Source organism: Gymnoscopelus microlampas (genome assembly GCF_963454915.1).
Source record: "Gymnoscopelus microlampas genome assembly, chromosome: 21".
NCBI classification, from domain to species: domain Eukaryota; kingdom Metazoa; phylum Chordata; class Actinopteri; order Myctophiformes; family Myctophidae; genus Gymnoscopelus; species Gymnoscopelus microlampas.
The window spans coordinates 12,710,137-12,729,592 of NC_139958.1; the positions used below are offsets into that span (position 1 = coordinate 12,710,137).

Consider the following 19,456-nt stretch of genomic DNA (forward strand, 5'->3'; position numbering starts at 1 on the left):
AAATTAGCCAATAAGCTCAAAGCTATACAGTTATAAACAAGAGAAGAAAGGCCTAGGGTCCCACAACAGAGAGGAACGAACAGACAAGCTTTCCAATAACTACCTCATATGTTTGCATGAGTTAGAAGTATTAGAGATACTTGGTGGAACTGTAGCTAGGTTTTGGTAAACAACATTGCTTGTAGGCCTGGGCGACAAAATCAAATATCACAAAATTATTTTATCAAATACCTTGATATATCGATATTGTGACGATAATATCACATGTTTACAATTTTGTAGACTATTTCCGCTATTTCGGACATTTCTTTTTGACCATTTTTGAACAACAGTTACAGTATGCCATAATCACGATATTACTGTATCTGAAATATCACAATGTCGATATAACATCATTTGATTTTATATTTCCCAACCCTACTTTGCCGTTGTTTCATGAAGGTCTTTTATTGTCTGACATTATTCTATTGTTCTCTGTAGGGTCTCCCTGGACCTCCAGGTGTTTCCGGATCTCCAGGTAGTCCCGGGGATTCCGGCGAGAGGGTGAGTTGTGGAAGAAGCAGTTCTCATATTTTTGGTGGAAATAACAGAGTGTAAAAATACTCAAGTAAGTTACAAGTAAAAGTCCTATATTCCAAATCAAAGTACAAACGTATTGGCATCGAAATATACTTAGCAATGTTAAGAGTTCAAAGGTAAGAGTACTCTTTATGCAGAATGTCCCATTTCAGATTCTGCTGTATCATGTTATCGGACTATAATTATTGATCACTAACCACTTGATCCCTATTTTATTGGGCTCAAGTGGTTTTCGGCTATTCAATAGCCGATCTACAAGTGTAGCTCCACTGTCAGCCCACTGTCCTATCTATAATAACGGCGAAATAAGCACAGTTACAGTACTTGATTACATGTACTTAGTTACTTTACACCACTGCCGCCAGGACTATGCAAAGTCATACGTGTCTGCTTTGCCAACATCTTAGAATACAAAATATCAGGGCTTATTAATAATGTCATAAATGGAAACCATACCTACAACCCCTGACTCTTTTCCCCTCTTCTTGGGTGTCATTTTCAGGGTCCTAACGGGCGCGCGGGTCTTCCCGGTGCCGACGGTCTGCCAGGACCCCCAGGAACTGTCCTGATGCTGCCTGTAAGTAAATCAATACCCTTTATCTCCTGTTAAATTAGGAAAACATGCCATTTTGTTGTGTTTGGTCCCCTTTTCTCTTCGGCATATGGTGAATGACTCACTCACCACAGAGCTGTTGCACTTGGCTCTACTTTGTTTCGTGTGTGTGTGTGTGTGCACTGTGGCTTAAGTTGAGTGTGATGTAGGTTTTTCTCTTGTGTTATCAGTAGCCCAGCACAGATAAGAGGTTTACACTGTCTTATGGAATGTAGTGAGGGAGTTTCCTATCAAACGGCTTTTCCTCCATGGACCTGTTTTATATCGTATGTCTTAACCACCCTATTATGGGCATGTCACTAAAGGTGGACATTTTCAGAAATTGCAATAATTTTCACACATTTTCAAAAATGTTCAAATAATGAAAAATCTAAATTACAAGAAGTTAAACAGTTTCCCCAAATAGCAAAAACAGCCGATTTGTGTGACGCAATTTGACGAGTTGCGACCTTGTAGATGAGCCATTTTCACTATTTGTCTTACAATGAAGCAGGGCTTTAGACAGGTTAATGGCCATTTGCTGGATCGCCACTCTTAGCACCCCCTAGTGGATGATATTCATAACAGGACACCACGACAAATAGTCATAATCACTTTGATGATCATTGTCCGCCACAGACCACTTAAACGTTTGCATTTCGTTTACCTACAGCACATACTGTGGTCCTTCTCTCCTCACATGGCTTGGACCTCAATTATTTCCCGTATTTCTGAACCAAATTGAAATGTATTGCGTGTGATCTTCAAAGCAATCATTCACACTTTGGTCAGGGAAACAAACGGCAACAAAGCAATGTTGTTAGTATGTAAACTGTGGCTACTGCTGGTGGATCTAGCTGTTCTGCTTGCAGAAACACAAGTGGTTTTTAGCTCCTATAACATTGCTTGTTTCTCATTCTTCTTAACTTTGGTAATTACTTTGGTTGTTGCTGGCTGCGTTGATTAGTTGAGCAGATGTTGCAGTTTGTGGTCTCAGGGGCTGGAGGAGCTGTCTGGGAAAGCCATGTGTTAGGCTCTGTCTGGACAGGAACTCCAGCGTGTCTGCTGCTCTATCCTGTGTAAAAAAAAAAAAAAAAAAAACCTGATCCCTAACCACGACCCTACAGTATATCGTTGCTGTTGGGCAGAAACCTCCTATATCCATATTCTAAGCCCTACTTGATCATACTACAGCGTCACACGAAAGCATCAAAAGTAGCAGATCTGCAAGCTCGTTTTGAGCTTGCAGATCTGCTACTTTTGCTATTTTTTTAATGTGAATCCTGAAAGGTAACAGTTTCGGACATAATGAGGTTTCCACCCCGACAGAGACGATATACTTCCTTGACCGGGGTCCCTCCCAGGTGTCTTGGCCCCCTCCTTTTTTTCCCCTCTACACCAACATCTTTTTGTCAAAAATATCCGTCTATCATGTGCAAAAAAAAGCACCGCTTGAAAACGGATCCAAAGCCACTTAAACCCTGAATTGGCCCCCTATTGGGTGGATGTACTTTGTTGACCTGGGTCCCCCAAGGACTAAACAGCCTCCTTTTTTTTTACCTCTACACCAAAACATCTTCTTGGAAAACAGCCGATCTACAAGCTCACAACACGATCGCGATGCCTTATGAGCTGGTACTGTCAGATCAGTTATTTTCACATAATATTTTCACGCCTTATTCTGAATTTCCCAGAATAGCGATGCTAGGTTTCATGTGGTTTAAAAAGCCATAATGACAAACATGCATTGTTGTTTCACCGCTGCTAGCAAGTAGCAGAAGAGGGGTTTTCGTTTCTTTTTTTGTACTGTTAGTCGTTCAGAATTCACTGTCGATTTGAATCGAGCCCCATTCATGTGTTGGCGTTTTCGCTCGATACGCTCAATTTCCTTCATCGCTCGACGCTTACTCGTATCTCGTTTTGTCTCAAATTTCCTTGGCGTTACTCGATGTAATCTCGACTTGCATTAGTTAAGAACGGCATGGATCCCGAGAGGCTAGCTATGTGATTTGATTTATCAGTTTGTTTTCTTTTCGTTCTGTCTCTGCAGCTGGCACTGGCAGCGCATCATTGCTGTTCTGCAGGGCCTGAGACAGAGGATTGTTATAGCTGAGAAGTAGACAAAAGAGGAGGGAAAACAAACTGTGAAATGGAAGGAGAAAATATATCTGAAAGGGTTTTGAAGGCAGATAAGCACACTATCCGTCAGGATAAAGTATACTGCTCAAAGAAATCAAGGGAACACTTTGTTTCCCCTTGATTTGTTTGAGCGTGAGCATACTGCTCACGAAAACCTCTCGGTAAAATTGAGGGACCAACATTCTTCATAATATAGTGTGACAAGGACTAATAAAGCCGTCTGCCGAATCCGATAGGTGGTCTATCTTAATAAGAACCATGGTTGAAAAGTGCATGGCATTTGTGAAACGATTCACATTAATACGGCGGTTTGTTTTAAGGCCTGTTTGCTGCATAAAGATCAGACACATCGCAGTAGTCTGTATGCAATGAATCAACTGTTTGTATTATTGCTCCTTGGTTACAATGTTTTCTGTGATGGTGAAACCAACCTAACCGCTATTTCCCTGTTGTGTTGTCACGCATCTGTGAACCAACAGTCAGTCAGCCTCTGGAGCGCTGTGTACTGTGTACGATGTAACTCAACTCCAGATGCCTGGCGGTGGTGGAAACAACTCAAAAAGTTGCACCATCAGAACTTTTTTTTGCACGTTTCTTATGCATCATGCAATACCCGTAACCCGCCACAAGATGCCAGTAGTGTTCACATAGCCTCTTTGCTCAGTAGAGCAGACATTCTCTTGTGTAGGCTGAGCTGCTTGATGCTGCCTGGTCGTCTACCCTTCAGCTCAGCATCAGCTGCACACGCTCAAAGCAGGCTATATATATACGAATAGGGAAAACAATGTAGAATACTCTATTTTGCCAAGTCAACATTCTGATTCAGAGATTTGTTTTCTTTCTCAAGCCTTGATCTTTCTTCTGTGTAATGTCATGTAAGGGCTGCAACTATTGATTCTGAGCGATTCTGAGCGATTATTCTATTGATTCCCTTTTATATTAATTAATCATCTTGAAGCAGTTTTTTATTGATTTATTTATCAACAAATCATCAAAATTCAACTAAATCAATTAGTCTGATTGACCAGCCAATCCCTATTTTATACTTTTGGTATTTTTGAAAATATTTTGGGGGAAAAAAATCTCTATTTTATCTAAAAAAAAATCGATTTAAAACATTCTCTATTTAAAAAAAAAAAAGATCGATCAAATCGATTAGTTCGATGAACTGTTGCATCCCTTATGTCATTGCTTGCTGTGTGTGTGCGTTCTAAGCCTCATGGTCTCATGGTGGTGTTTGAGTCAGTACATCTCTGGGTGTCACACTGCTCCCTGGCTTCCCCTGCATGGATGAAAACTGGCTGAAGGCAGGCAGTGGACGCCAACACACTCACCAAACTGATTAGGAAGGCTGGTGTTGTGGGGGTGGAGTCCCTTGCAGAAGTGTCAGAGTTCCATGCCATCATGGAGGAAGGACACTGCCTCCCACCCTCTCTCCGTGATGAACTAGTCCAGGGGTCTTCAACAGGGGGTACGGGACCCCTAAGGGGGTCCTCAGAGTTACCACAGGGGGGCCGCCAAATCTTTGTGTGATATAATTATTTTACTTTTTTGACATTAACCACTTGAACCCTAGCATCCCTTTTCTGAGGAGAACTATAGGCAAAAATAGCAGATCTACAAGCTCACAACGCCTCGCGCTGCAAGGCGTTGTGAGCTTTTAGATCGGCTATTTTTGGCAAAGAGGTATAGGTGTAGAGGGAAAAAAGAGCAGACCAAGTAAAAAAGGGGGTGCTTCATCTCTCTCTCAGCTAGGGGGTCCTTGGCCTGAAAAACGTTGAAGACCTGTGGACTAGTCCAGTAGTAGTAACTTTGTTTTGGCTTCAGTAATGGTACCCCTTTCTCTGATTGCTGAATCCAAGTTCCCCCTCTTTACCCGACTACAATATTCGGCTTATAAAACTGCAAGAGGAAACTATAGCTTGCAGATCGTTGCTGTTGGGCAGAAACCTCCTATCTCCATATTCAAACCTTTGTATTTTTTCGTAAATTAAGGGCCTACTTGATCATACTACAGCGTCACACAAAAGCATCAAAAGCAGCAGATCCACAAGCTCGAAACGCGGCGTGAAGCGATGCCTTTCGAGCTTGTAGATCCGCTACTTTTGATGCTTTTGAAGTTGAATCCTGAAAAATAACAGTTTGGGACGTAATGAGGTTTCCACCCGACAGAGACGCTATGATGCTATGAATGAATGATAAAGCATCTATTAAAGAATACAACGTAACAAATGATAACTGGAGTGAAAGAGTTGCAATTGGTGCCTCCCGAGCAGACTTATTTTAAACTGTGGCCATAAAATTTCAGTAGGTCCAGTCAAAGTGTGTTGATGTATTTACATGTTCAAATAATGTACAAAGAAGTATTTTTTTCTATTCATCAACAGTTGTGCTAGTCAGGTTTTTTTTGTTGTTTTGTTTAGCACTTTAACACAGATAAGTAGGTTCACACAAGGTTTGTCAGTTTAGTTTTTTTAAATCATTAAATATAACATTTAATGCACTTTCTCTCACAGGCCCCTTTGTAAACACTGAAGTGCACGTTTAGTGAGAAACTCATTATGCCAACATACACCGCTGAGCGGCACAGGAGGTCATTCCTGCCTGCGGCCATTAAACCTTGTTATGCTTAGTGGGCATTAATTGATTTGACGTGCAATATAGTTTTAACAGTCGTAGTCTCAACAATATTCATTTATTTGTTTTGATTCTAGTTCATTCTAATCTTTTTATTTTATAGTTATTGCTTATTGCCTTTTGGTGTTCATGTTTTACTGATGAGAGCAACTGTGGATTCCAATTTCCCCCCTGGGGTATCAATAAAGTGTTTCTATTCTATTGAAGGAAATTAACATACACCTGGTGTTTGTACTAATTATTGTTTTAAAAAATATATTCACTTTCTCTCTTTTTGGTTGATACATTTGGTTTATATTTACATTATTTTAGTATATTTGTATTGTATCAAATATGGACATCAAATGATGATGAGGAATTGAATAGTGGAGAAATGGATACGTTTGTTCTTCTTCCTACTCCTTTTCGGACATGTTTAGTTTGTTTGTTTTAATTTTAATAATGATTAATGATTTTTTCCCGTTCATATTGTATCGCACTGTAGTTCCGGTTCAGCTCTGGCGCTGACTCTGGCCAGAAGGGACCCCAGGTGTCCGCCCAGGAGGCCCAGATGCAAGCCATCATGCAGCAAGCCAGGGTAACACTTGTTACACCATACACTACACTACACTACACCCCACTACACTACACTACACCACACTACACTACACTACACTACACATAACCATGGAAACATCACAAACATACTGCACACACTGTACATGTGTGCAACACAACACACGCACCCGTGAGGAAAGGTCAATGCACACGCACACACACGTACAGTACAGTACACACACGCAGAACCATAGCAACATCATAAACATTTTTACAAAAAAACATAAACTTTACATCAGCTGTTCCCAAACAATTTGGCCGTGAGGATATTACAAGTGGGACGGACCCTCAAATAACTGGCAAAACACTACGGTTTTAATGATAACATTACATTAATATTTACATTTCTCATTGATCCATCCTAGCCAGAACACAATCAATTGATCATTAAAAGAAACTTGCTCTCTGACCACTTAACACAGGCAGCCATTTGGCAGCCATGCCGTGTTAAGTGGTCAGAGGGGACGGTCTCTTGAGATTGAGATTTTAAATCGGGCCCTGATCCAGCAAAGCTTGGGAACCGCTGCTTTAAATAAATTTGTGCATGTAACAGTACACATGTTCCCCACCCACCCACCCTATGTGTGTGTGTGTGTGTGTGTGTGTTCATCTGTGAACACACTCACTCTCTGACACACCGTTGCACAACACTGACACATTTCACATAAAACAATGTGATTGTGTGTATCGTTTAACATTCCTCTCCTTTTTTTTTTCTTGCAGTTGGCTATGCGTGGCCCTACAGGACCAATGGGTTTGACTGGGAGACCAGGACCCCTGGTATGTGTACAGTACAGCACTTCAGCTGCACCCAGCTAATACACTTTATATTTCTCTGACGCTTTATCAAAGGATAGTTTTGCTCTGCAAAATATTAGATATGACAGCACTGGCAGGTGGGGCTGGGTGATCTCTGTCTGAGATGATGAAAAATGACGGCTGTACAAGATCTAATGACTCGTTTGTGTGTACTTAGGATTTCATTTTTTATATATTTTAGTATCTAGGTCTAGGTCTAGTTATTGTCTTCCTGTCTATGTTGTTTTTATTTGTATTCGCTCGACGTCACTGTAAATGAGGGTAACCTCAGTGCCTTTCGATAAATAAATAAAGGTTTAACTGAATGAGTGAACATAGACAAAATAAAATATCACTATATTTTTTACCACAAACCTCAGTATTGATTTGTGATGATCATTTTTTTTATCGTGGAGGTGAGATCAATTCTTCAAGACTTTTCAAACATAGCAAAAACAACAGATCTACTGCATAAGCTCACGACACGTCGTGAGCTTATAGATCAGCTATTTTCGCTATGTGCAAAAAACAAGGACACAATATTAGGATTTCCAAAATCCCAGACAATATCTATACTACATGTTCAATATCCATAATGTTGACATAAAGCCCAAGTTACTGTTCTAGTGGCTCTGAACTAGTGAGTAATGAAGATGTGTTCTTTTTTCAGGGAAATCCTGGTACATCCGGTCTGAAGGGAGAGTCTGGAGAGGGTGGACCTCAGGTAAGTGAAGCAATGCCGGTACTAACTCTACCTTCACCAGGCTAACTCCATCTATACAGGATACAGGTCTCTGTCCCGCTTTGATATCTCTCTCACATCATATAAGACAGTGGTTCTCAAAGTGGGGTCCGGGGACCCCCAGGGGTCCTTGAGGGAGTTCCAGGGGGTACCCAGCTAAATGATGGATAGTTAGGAATGGACCCTTATGGGTCTGTAACTCTGAGAGTGTACAAATGGAACCAAATGGACCCGTTAGGGTCCATTTGGTTCCATTTGTACACTCTCAGAGTTAAATTAACATAGATTTTACGATACAAATTGGGGTCCAATAGATAGAAATGCCATTTAAATGGGGGTCCGTAGCCCTAATTCATGTCAAACTGGGGGTCCATGAAATTAAAATAGTTGAGAATCACTGCTAGAGCCGTAAAAATCTTCTCTTATGGGGGTCCTTGGCATATCTTTTCAAATGGGGGTCCACAGGCTAATAAGTGTCAATTTGGGGGTCCTTGACATGAAAAAGTTTGAGAACCACTGATATAAGAGACAAAGCAACATGTTCAATAACATGACCTCATTTTGTTCTTTTGTTCATGTTTGTTTCAGGGACCTCGTGGACCAATGGGATCGTCTGGTCCTTCTGGAAAGCCTGGCAGAAGGGTAAGCATGTCGCCCTGCCGTAGTGACAACACCAAAAGGTGTTGGTCCATTATAGCTGAGTCGATAGAGAGGCCGTCTGTTCAATTCAATTCAATTCAATTTTATTAAAGTGTCAAATCACAACAAGTTGTCTCAAGACACTTTACATGTAGAGAAGAGACCCGACATCCCACCCTGAGCAAGCAATTTTGCGACAGTGGCAACGAAAAACTCCCTCTTAACTGGAAGAAACGTCAGGCAGACCCTAGGCTCTAGGGTGGCGGCCTTCTGCCTCGACCGTGTCGGGGGAAAGAAGAGAGAGAGAGCGAGAGTCAGAGGAGAGACAGAAAGAGATACAGTGCAAGTAGTAACAATAACCCTAGAAGCACATATAACAATAATGTGTATGCAGTATATAATGGTATAATATAAGAATGTTAAGATAATATACAGTATAGTGTAGTGGTATAGTGTAGTGTAGTAGAAGTACAGCACTTCTGGGAGTCAGAAGGTCCCGGGTTCACACCCCGATCCACCTCAATATATGTGTCGAAGGGTCCCTGAGCAAGACACACAACCCCTTATATACTGTATACTGTATAATAACAGCGGCCACTGCTCCTAATAGTTAGGTTGGGTAAATGTGACGCACGAACGCACACAAACGCACGCACACGTACACACACACACACACACACACGCACGTACGCGCACGCACGCACGCACGCACTCTCACACACACACTTAAAGACATGCATTTTAGGTACAAAATCATGCCACTGTACCAAGGTACTTACATTGCAACTGGAGTTTCCCCAAGGTAACAGTAACAGTAAAGTCAAATCAAATCAAATCAAATCAAATCAAAACAAAACCATACATCCACCTATCCATCCACCCATCCATCCACCCATCCATTCATCCATTCATCCATTCATTCATCTATCTATCCACATGCACTTGCAGACATAACAGTAACGTCATGACATTAAGAATGTTGTCACTTCAAAACAGAAAGAGCACCGATACTCTATATCACGATACTGGGAAACACAACTGTACTGTACTGTTCCGATGTGGTTACGTGTGTTGGTGATGTTTTGTCGTTGATGTTATGTTTTGCAGGGTCGTGCAGGAGCTGATGGCGCTAGAGGCATGCCAGGCCAGACTGGAACTAAGGTATGTAGATGATCCCTGGCCTGCACACCCATGCCATTTTCAACTACACACCACTGGTGTGGTCTGGGGACCCCCTGGAAAATGTGGAACACTTAAAATGCTTAAGCTTCATCACATTTCTATCGGCTATTTTAACAGACTCAAGCTCACAACACGTTGTATGCTTGTAGATAGGCTACTTTTAAAGAATATTGACAAATGTTGAGAAATTCTTCTTTATGGGGGTCCCTGGCACAAAAGCTTGTGCAGGAAAATATTTGAGAACCACTGAACTACATCTTATTACAATATATTGCAGCATATTTCACCATCACACCATTTGCCTGAAATATTGAGCTCTAACCATTGTTTTCTCTCGTTGCCAGGGAGACCGAGGCTTTGATGGGCTAGCCGGGCTTCCAGGTGAAAAGGGACACAGAGTAAGGCTTGTTTTGTTTCTGTGTGTGTGTGTGTGTGTGTGTGTGTGTGTGTGTGTGTGTGTGTGTGTGTGTGTGTGTGTGTGTGTGTGTGTGTGTGTGTGTGTGTGTGTGTGTGTGTGTGTGTGTGTGTGTGTGTGTGTGTGTGTGTGTGTGTGTGTATGTTTGCACGCGCGTGCATACAGTACGTCCATATGGCGTGTGTGCACGTGAGCGTGGCATGTGTGTGTGCGTTTGCATTGACCTTTCCTCACGGGTGTGTGTGTGTTGTGTTTGTCTTCATGTAGGGAGACTCAGGACCCTCGGGACCACCCGGAGGCCCAGGAGAGGATGGAGAGAGAGTGAGTACTGCGTTTGAACTTCTCTCTGACCGTTACTCTCGCTCAAATGCTGTTTTTCTGTTGTTGTACCACAGCATTCATCTTCCTCGATTGTTTTCCCTTGCAGGCTATCTCATCAATACTACTATACACATGCGTACTTTACAGTAGAGCTGTAAAACGTCCTTGAAATGGCTTTGGTCAAATATTACTAAAGCCAAATTTTACACTTCAACGTAGGTACGCCGGTGTTCCGTGCCAAAAAATCAGCCGAGCAACAAGCTCACAACGCAACTTGTGAGCTTGTTGGTCGGCTGATTTCAGCACGTATAAATCAGGCTTTTATCACAGATTCAGAATCCTCAATCTAATAAATAGCTACTGTAAATTTACTGTGCGCAATTTTGTTTTTTCTTATAGTATATACGATAGCATTTCCTTATATTACATATTTATTCATCCATCCATTGTTCCATCTTCCGTTGACATTAATATTCGACATTCTCTCTCCTCTCTCAAGTCATTTAAAACAATGACTGAATACTGAATAGATATTCAAAACAATGACATGAGACCCCCTCCCCTCCCCCCCAACTATAAGCAACCTATACTCATCCTCATTAGCCCTCATGGATGTGATTCCATCCTCCTCTCTCCTCTCTTGCCACCCCTCGCTCCTGGCCGCATTGTTCTTCTCCTCCAGCACTATAATCTCCTGCTCCATTGTCATTCATGTGCTCCTCCAATCTATGCTTCCATTCTGACCCATTCTCTCCTCCTGTCTCCCCCGTCTCCCAGGGAGACGATGGAGAGATCGGACCCAGGGGACTGCCCGGTGAGCCGGTGAGTGATCGCACTCCACATTACACGTTCCCTCCATTCTCCACATCACATACACACTGTGTCTGAGAGAGCCTGGTTCCCTCCATTCTTCACATCACACACACACTCTGAGAGAGCCTGGTTCCCTCCATTCTTCACATCACACTCACACTCTGAGAGAGCCTGGTTCCCTCCATTCTTCACATCACACACACACTCTGAGAGAGCCTGGTTCCCTCCATTCTTCACATCACACACACACTCTGAGAGAGCCTGGTTCCCTCCATTCTTCACATCACACACACACTCTGAGAGAACCTGGTTCCCTCCATTCTTCACAACACACACACACACACTCTGAGAGAGCCTGGTTCCCTCCATTCTTCACATCACACACACACTCTGAGAGAGCCTGGTTCCCTCCATTCTTCACAACACACACACACACACACACTCTGAGAGAGCCTGTTAACTCCCCTCCGTTCTCGGTGTCGAGGCCTTGATTGCAGAAAGTAATTTGCAGCGTTCTCCCAATGATTCTTATTATGTCACCACCATCGTGTCACAGGCAGCTCAATACAGATCATTAAGGACTGTGTTGAGGATCTGACTTGTGCTGATTTATACTTGGCTGTGCGTCGTGTCGCAGATTGTGTCGCGGATTGAAAATAACCGATCTACAAGCTCACAATGCGTCACGCTGTGACGCGTTGTAGGTTGGTTATTTTCGGTGCACAACACATTACGCAAGTAAGTATGAATCTGAATTTAGTGCAGTATTTGTAAAAAAAAAAAAGAAGGGGAAAAAACACTGACTTGGAAGTGGAAAATGTGCGCAGCCCACATCAAGCTTGTTCTAACAACTTCCTAACCTCTCAAATGATTTAGTGCAGTAGTTAAGTTTGTCCACTAGGGTGTGCTGTTTGGAGTCTTACATTCAGGACAATACATCACAGTCAGTCGTCATTCAGGAAGCACCGAGGTGGTCTTTGATAGGCAGAGCCGCAAGTGCTACAAGTGTTTAGCACGTGTTCCTATTTGGATAATGTGACATATCCTCATGGACATTTTATAAGTCAGCTTGGTTCCACAGATATGATCCTTAAACTTGCTAAATGTTCCATACTTAGTGAATTGTGACCTCTCTCTGATGCCATTCTGAATCCTCATCCTCTTGTTTTCTCAGGGACCCCGTGGTTTGCTGGGACCAAAGGGTCCTCAGGGACCCCCCGGACCTCCTGTGAGTACACATGCTCCTCTACACGGTCTGCTTCCATACTAGGTTCATAGTCTTTACGTGGACAACGTTCATTTTAGCTCAGTGGTTCTCAACCTGTGGACTGTGAGGATATCGCGACTAGTGCCATGTTCCTCTGATCCAAGCCGGAGCCCAATCGATTGATTGATCATTAAAATAAACATGCTCTGAAAAGGCAACGCTTTCGACAAGTGGGCCATGTATCCAGAAAAAAGGTTGCGAACCCACTGTTCTACCTAAATGTGATTGTATCTGCTTTGGCAGTATGGGGTTTGACCAGTGGTGGAAAGAGTACTCAAATGTTTTACTTAAGTAACAATTCTGCAATGTTAAAGTACTTTACTTTAAGTAAAAGTCCGGAATAAAAAATGTACTTGAGTAAAAGTACAAAAGTATTGGTATCAAAATGTACTAAAAGTAGAAAGTAGTCATTATGCAGAATGTCCCATTTCATAAGTTTTCAAATGTATAAAACTCATTTGAAAATAGCAGATCTACAAGCTCACAATGCGTCGCATCGCGACGCATTGTGAGCTTGTAGATAGGCTATTTTCAAATGGCCGAAAAGTAGGGTCGAAGTGGTTAATGTATGTTTTGTAATGATAATCAAAATCTACAAAGTAACTAGTAACTAAAGTTTTCAAAAGTTTGCGAACCACTGTTCTACCTAAATATGATTGTAACTGCTTTGGCAGTACGGGTTTTGACAGATAAGCCAATAAGCCAGCCTGAACTGAAATGTAGTTGTTGATGTAGAGTAGTAGTTGTACCCAGCAGACCGGCAACGGTGCAGTTTCATCTCTGTTCTACTCCTCCTCTGTGTGCTGTAGTGCTGTGTACCTGCTGACTGCTTTATTTATGTCCTCTGTGTTAGGGTGTTACCGGGATGGATGGCCACCCCGGACCCAAAGGAAACATCGTAAGTACGGTTGGAATTGTGTGTGAATACAATGCGGGGCGGCACCACTTTTAATACAAAGACATCAGGGGAAGAGAAGGCATAAAGATGGGCTCCGAATTCTACGCATTGATGCACACTCCCCAGTCACACACACACACACACACACACACACACACACACACACACACACACACACACACACACACACAAGTGCACAGGCACACGCACACGCAGGCTTAAATTTGTCTCTATTTCACTCTCTAATACACAGAACTGTTTCTTGAAGTCGCTATCTCTCTCTTGGTTTCACACACACACACACACACACACACACACACACACACACACACACACACACACACACACACACCCCGTCTATTTAGTCTCTGTTTCACTATCCAGTACACAGGACCGTTTCTTAAACTCTCATTCTCTTCCGCCCACATGCACACACACGCGCACACACACACACACACACACACACACACACACACACACACACACACACACACACACACACACACACACACACACTGTTGCACTCAGAAGACAGTGCAGCTAATGAAGAATAGACTAGCTGTATAGAGGCTCATTTTAGGAGTCCACCATGACTGGATGTATTATTCCAGGTCCATTTGTGGGAGTGCTGGGCCATAATGAGAGAATGCCTGGCCAGAGCAGCCTGTCTATTGGGAATGCTCCAATTAGAGAGAGATGGAAGATCCGCATCTTTCCCAGACTCTTGGACTGAAAGAACATAATTGATTGTCAATTATCTGAGAGGCGAGGCGTTTCTTCTGGGTTTGAGGTTCAGCAGTTTCTTTCATTAGGAAAGTAAGTGTGAGACGGAGGATGGTTGTGGGTACATGTGTGTGCTGTGTGCATGGTTGTGGGTACGTACGTGTGTGTGTGTGTGGGGGGGTGTGTGTGCGTGCGTGCGTGAGTGTGTGTGTGTGTGTGTGTTTGTGTGTGTGTGGGTGTGTGTGCGTGTGTGTTCTCAACTCCCAGCCAAATAAGGCTATACAGTGATGTTAGTTTAAAGTTATGGCCTGTCCTGAAGGTAGGAAGTAGGGACTAATGTAGTTCTACTGGCTCGGGTCTACCGCAGCCTCGGGTAAGCCCCTTGCACATAGAGTCAGATTTCTTTGCACGAAACAGAAACATGACAATGAAAAAACACGTTTTTATGACCTCTTGCACACCTACCCAGATTGTCGTCCGTTTTTTATGTATGTGTTAAAAACTGGACTTGGTGTGAAAGACACTTTAATTTATCTTTTTTTAATCACATTAACCCTGCCATGGCTATTTTGGGCAAATTGTTGAAAATATTGTTTATATTTTTTGTATTCGTCATCTCTTGAATTTTCGGTTTTCTTTTATAGCAAAAATAGCAGACCTACAAGCTGCTAAGTACTGTATGGGGCTTAAGTGGTTAAAGCCCTAAGACTAATTAACTAATTGATTAATTCAGCCACAAATCAATGTCATCTTATTGTGTAATGAATGTCATGTTTGTCACACAAACCCTCTGGGAATGTGTGCAGTACTACTACATACATTAATGCAAATGACCTATTTCTAAAAATCAATATTTTATTTTTTACACAGGGACCTCAGGGAGAGCCAGGCCCTCCTGGACAGCAAGGAAACCCTGGCACACAGGTCAGTATTGTTTTTTAACAATGTCTTTATTGTTGGTCATGGTTTGCACCTATTCGCCCGTCATTCTAAAGAAGAGACCATATGGTGCTCATGCTCATGATCACTGCTGTGTTTTCTCAACAGGGTCTTCCAGGGCCCCAGGGAGCCATCGGACCCCCAGGAGAGAAGGTGAGGGTCTTGATCACTTTTGGGTCTTGAGCTAAAAAGTTTGGGAACCACTGACTTACATCACGACTATAATATAATCTATGATGAGATACAGTACCTCTGCCAGTGACCTCACTAGCAAGTGGCAACATTTTGCAAGTGTAAAAATGCATGTTTGCTTCAGTTACAGTAAGACCCTCTTAACTTGTGTAAACATGTCTCACTTATGGAAGGTCAGATTACGCTTTGCGTGACAAGTGTTAAACGGCGTGTCGCGTGACAAAAGTGACGACAAAAATGTGTCACTGAGGACCTTCGCAGAGGGTGTCGTGTAACTCTGAAAAAATGGTGTCATAAAATGTCACGTTCTCTGATCGTTTAGGAAGACGAAGTAAGCTCCATTGCCATGGAGAACCACTTCCTTCTTCTTGTGCAAAAGTTTCCGCCCACATCTCCCCGTTTCTGTAGACTTTCACGTCTAAATCATTTGTCCATGTGTAACATTTCTCTTACTGTAGTGGTTTATCAATTTCATACAATTTAGTTCTGCACACATTTTGAGAAATTAATTATCCAGTCCACAGTACCATGGCTACCGCCCGTTGTTCTGGTGAAACCAAGTAGCCAGAATTGAAAGATTCAATCAGTGAGACCAAGGACGAGATGCCAATTACACTGGATGGCGGGATGCCCCAGTCAGACAATTCTCTTTGAATTGGCTGTGTGTTTCTTGGTTCTACTTTACAGTAGATACTCTTGAGTCTGAATAACATCTCATCTTCTTTTCTCTTCTTTCCGTCAGGGACCTACTGGAAAACCAGGCCTGCCAGGCATGCCAGGAGCTGACGGCCCCCCGGTGAGTGTTTGAGGCCCTGGAATCACACACGCACGCGCACACACACACACGCACGCACGCACACACACACACACACACACACACACACACACACACACACACACACACACACACACACACACACACACACACACACACACACACACACACACACACACACACACACACACACACACACACACACACACACACACACACACACACACACACACACACACACACTTACACAGCAAAAGCTGTAGTGTTAATTTAACTCTGAAGAGTGTACAGATGGAACCAAATGGACCCTTACGGGTCCATTTGGTTCCATTCCATCTTTGGAAAGAGATGGGGGAGGGGGGGTTCAGATGAGTAACTTAAAGGACGACTTCACCCATTTTCAACCTATCTTCATGTAATTGGTCCTCACTAATGCTCATTATATGCTGTGCCATTATATATTACCATTTTAGTCTAATCGGTCTGTGTCTCAGAGGAGAAACCCGCCTCCCGGTGACATCATCGATGGGGAATCCAAGCCAATAGAAAATGCAGGGTTTTTTGTTCCTGGAAAGTTAGCATGCTATAATGGAAGCCATTGTTCTCCCGTAAATAAAAATAAACATTTTGAAATCTTGCTTGAAAAAAAGGTTGGGAAAACAGTGATGATGTCACTGGTAGGTGTGTTTCTGAACTGTCCACAGCGCTCCTCTGAGACACAGACCGAGAAGGATTCTTTTTTTTTTTTACCATTTTATCATGAGTATTAGTGAGGACCAATTATATGAAGATAGGTTGAAATGGGTGAAGTCATCCTATAGACCAATTATTTGTTTACTAACATTGAGCCTGGACGCACAGGTGATTGTTTCACGCAATCAATTCCCAACCTGTTTCGGGGTGCACTGGTTTCAGCACACCCCAACCCCCTCTTGTGTGTGTTGGCTAGTGAGACGCGTCCTAACGAGACCTGATATAATGGGTTTCGTTGCGCGCATACTGGCTGCGTGCAGCCAGTGTGACGTCGTCTGTTAAGGGGTCTATAAGGTCAGAGTTCACACTGGATAAGTCTATGATTATGTAAATTATGTAATTCCAAAATCCCTTTAGAAACATCTCAACTACTGTACATTTACCGTACACGATCTTATTTTTTTCTTATGGTACAGTATACTCATCCATTTACTGTATACAATCTTTTCCTCATATTACATTATTTATTCATCCATTGTTCCATCTTCCGTTGACATTAACCCATTAAGACCTGTAACGCATCTGTGTCACTTTAGATTTCTTTGGCTATTCAAAAATAGCAGATCTACAAGCTCATAGCGCGGCACCGAGTGCCGCGCTACGAGCTTGTAGATCTGCTATTTTTGAAAAATCGTGAAAATAGTTTTTTTTTTATTTTTTTCCGATTCTTTTTTAGGATTTTGAATTTTTTTAGACGCGGCTTCAGGTCTTAATGGGTTAATATTCTTACATTCTGTCTCCTCTCTCAAGAGAGAATACAATCAATTTACCTTAACTATTCTTTTCTTTTTTTACTGGATATCCAATTTTAGATGCGTGTTTTGCACTGAGTGTAATTTGTACTGTTTAGATGTGCCTAGTTTTGTCCTCTTGCATTATGCATATTTTGTCTGTGGGAGTGCATGACTGTCTTTATGCGTGCGTGTGTGTGTGTGCGCGCACGTGCATGCATGTGTGCACCGTACCGTGAACGCCACGACGACAGACAGGTCTGGGCTTTAAAAAGCCAAGTAATAGCCTTCAGTACTTCTATATTACTGTGATTAATCCATTAAGACCGGGAAAATGCACATCTGTGTCATCTTAGATTTCTTTGGATTTTCAAAAATATCAGATCTACAAGCTCATAGCGTGGCACCGAGTGCCGTGCTATGAGCTTGTAGATCTGCTATTTTTGAAAAAAGTTTGTGCAAATATTTGAATATTTATTTTTAAAGTGAACATTTTTAACTCCAATATTTGCTTCTGGGGGGTCCCTGGAACAAAATATTTTGAGATGGGGGTCCGCGGCCGAATACATATAATTTTGGGGGTCCTTGACATGGAAAAAGCTGGAGCACCACTTATATAGCAATGATATGTATTTGGCCGCAGATCTCAAAATATTTACGGTAGTTCTAGGGACCCCACCGAGAAGCAAAGATTTAAGTTAAAATGTTTGCTTTAAAAGAATATAGATTCAAATATTAGCAACAACAAAAAAAAAACAAGATTTTAAAAAAATAGTACATCTACAGGCTCATAGAGCTTGTACATCTCCTATTTTTGAATAGCCAAAGAAATCTTAAAATGACACAGATGCGTCCCCGGATTGAATGGGTTAATTGATGCAGTGATTGAACGGTGTGAAGGCTGCTATTCCAAATGGGCCTTTTGCCCATGCAGCGTTACTTCTCTCCAGTAAATTTTACAACTTAATCCCTCAGTAATAGGCAGTGTGTAATAGTGTAGTATTTATGACTGTAATTATCCTGGCGTGAGACGCAATTAATGTTTCTTCTTAATAATTCCCAGGGTCACCCCGGAAAGGAAGGACCTAATGGCGACAAAGGCCACTTGGTGAGTTTCCCATCAACACCTCATTTTGTCTTGAAAACACGTTCATTTGAGTTTTTCACGCCTAATCTATTCCGCCCGAAATTAGCAGATTTTACAAGCTGACGCAATGTGACACCGTTGTGACCTTGTAGATCGGCTATTTTCGGGCACGTGACACCGGCACGCGACCAATTATAAAATAAGGTTTTTAGATGTTAACTATGTTGCTTCATTTGCATGCTGTGCACATAGATAGAATTTCTCCTGTTCTCTTCCCAACCATCTCCCTCCCTCGGTTGGTTTTCTCCTGCGGCTGACACGTATTTCCATAATACATCTTACATGAATGTAAATGAGGTTTTTTATTTTTATTTGCCGTGTGCGTGAGTGTTTGCGATAGTGTGTGTGTGTGTGTGTGTGTGTGTGTGTGTGTGTGTGTGTGTGTGTGTGTGTGTGTGTGTGTGTGTGTGTGTGTGTGTGTGTGTGTGTGTGTGTGTGTGTGTGTGTGTGTGTGTGTGTGCGCGCTCGCTTGTAACAAGCTCTCACCAACCATTCATCTCTCTGTAGGGACCTGCTGGCCCTCAAGGACCCATCGGTTATCCCGGGCCCAGAGGCGTGAAGGTGAGTTAATTTTCTC

At 42.4% G+C, this 19,456-nt stretch overlaps 1 protein-coding gene across 2 annotated transcripts in view; it reads left to right on the forward strand.

Moving 5' to 3' along the window:
• col5a1 (procollagen, type V, alpha 1) overlaps positions 1 to 19,456 on the forward strand; it is a 146,543-nt gene that overhangs the window by 79,866 nt on the left and 47,221 nt on the right. For both annotated transcript variants that reach the window (XM_084047612.1, XM_084047613.1), the window contains exons 11-27: positions 481 to 543; positions 1,082 to 1,156; positions 6,432 to 6,524; positions 7,268 to 7,324; positions 8,013 to 8,066; positions 8,673 to 8,726; positions 9,831 to 9,884; positions 10,250 to 10,303; positions 10,588 to 10,641; positions 11,419 to 11,463; positions 12,629 to 12,682; positions 13,575 to 13,619; positions 15,213 to 15,266; positions 15,390 to 15,434; positions 16,216 to 16,269; positions 18,796 to 18,840; positions 19,387 to 19,440. In XM_084047612.1, the coding sequence (XP_083903738.1) occupies positions 481 to 543; positions 1,082 to 1,156; positions 6,432 to 6,524; positions 7,268 to 7,324; positions 8,013 to 8,066; positions 8,673 to 8,726; positions 9,831 to 9,884; positions 10,250 to 10,303; positions 10,588 to 10,641; positions 11,419 to 11,463; positions 12,629 to 12,682; positions 13,575 to 13,619; positions 15,213 to 15,266; positions 15,390 to 15,434; positions 16,216 to 16,269; positions 18,796 to 18,840; positions 19,387 to 19,440 (954 nt within the window). The remainder of the gene's footprint in view (positions 1 to 480; positions 544 to 1,081; positions 1,157 to 6,431; positions 6,525 to 7,267; positions 7,325 to 8,012; positions 8,067 to 8,672; positions 8,727 to 9,830; positions 9,885 to 10,249; positions 10,304 to 10,587; positions 10,642 to 11,418; positions 11,464 to 12,628; positions 12,683 to 13,574; positions 13,620 to 15,212; positions 15,267 to 15,389; positions 15,435 to 16,215; positions 16,270 to 18,795; positions 18,841 to 19,386; positions 19,441 to 19,456) is intronic.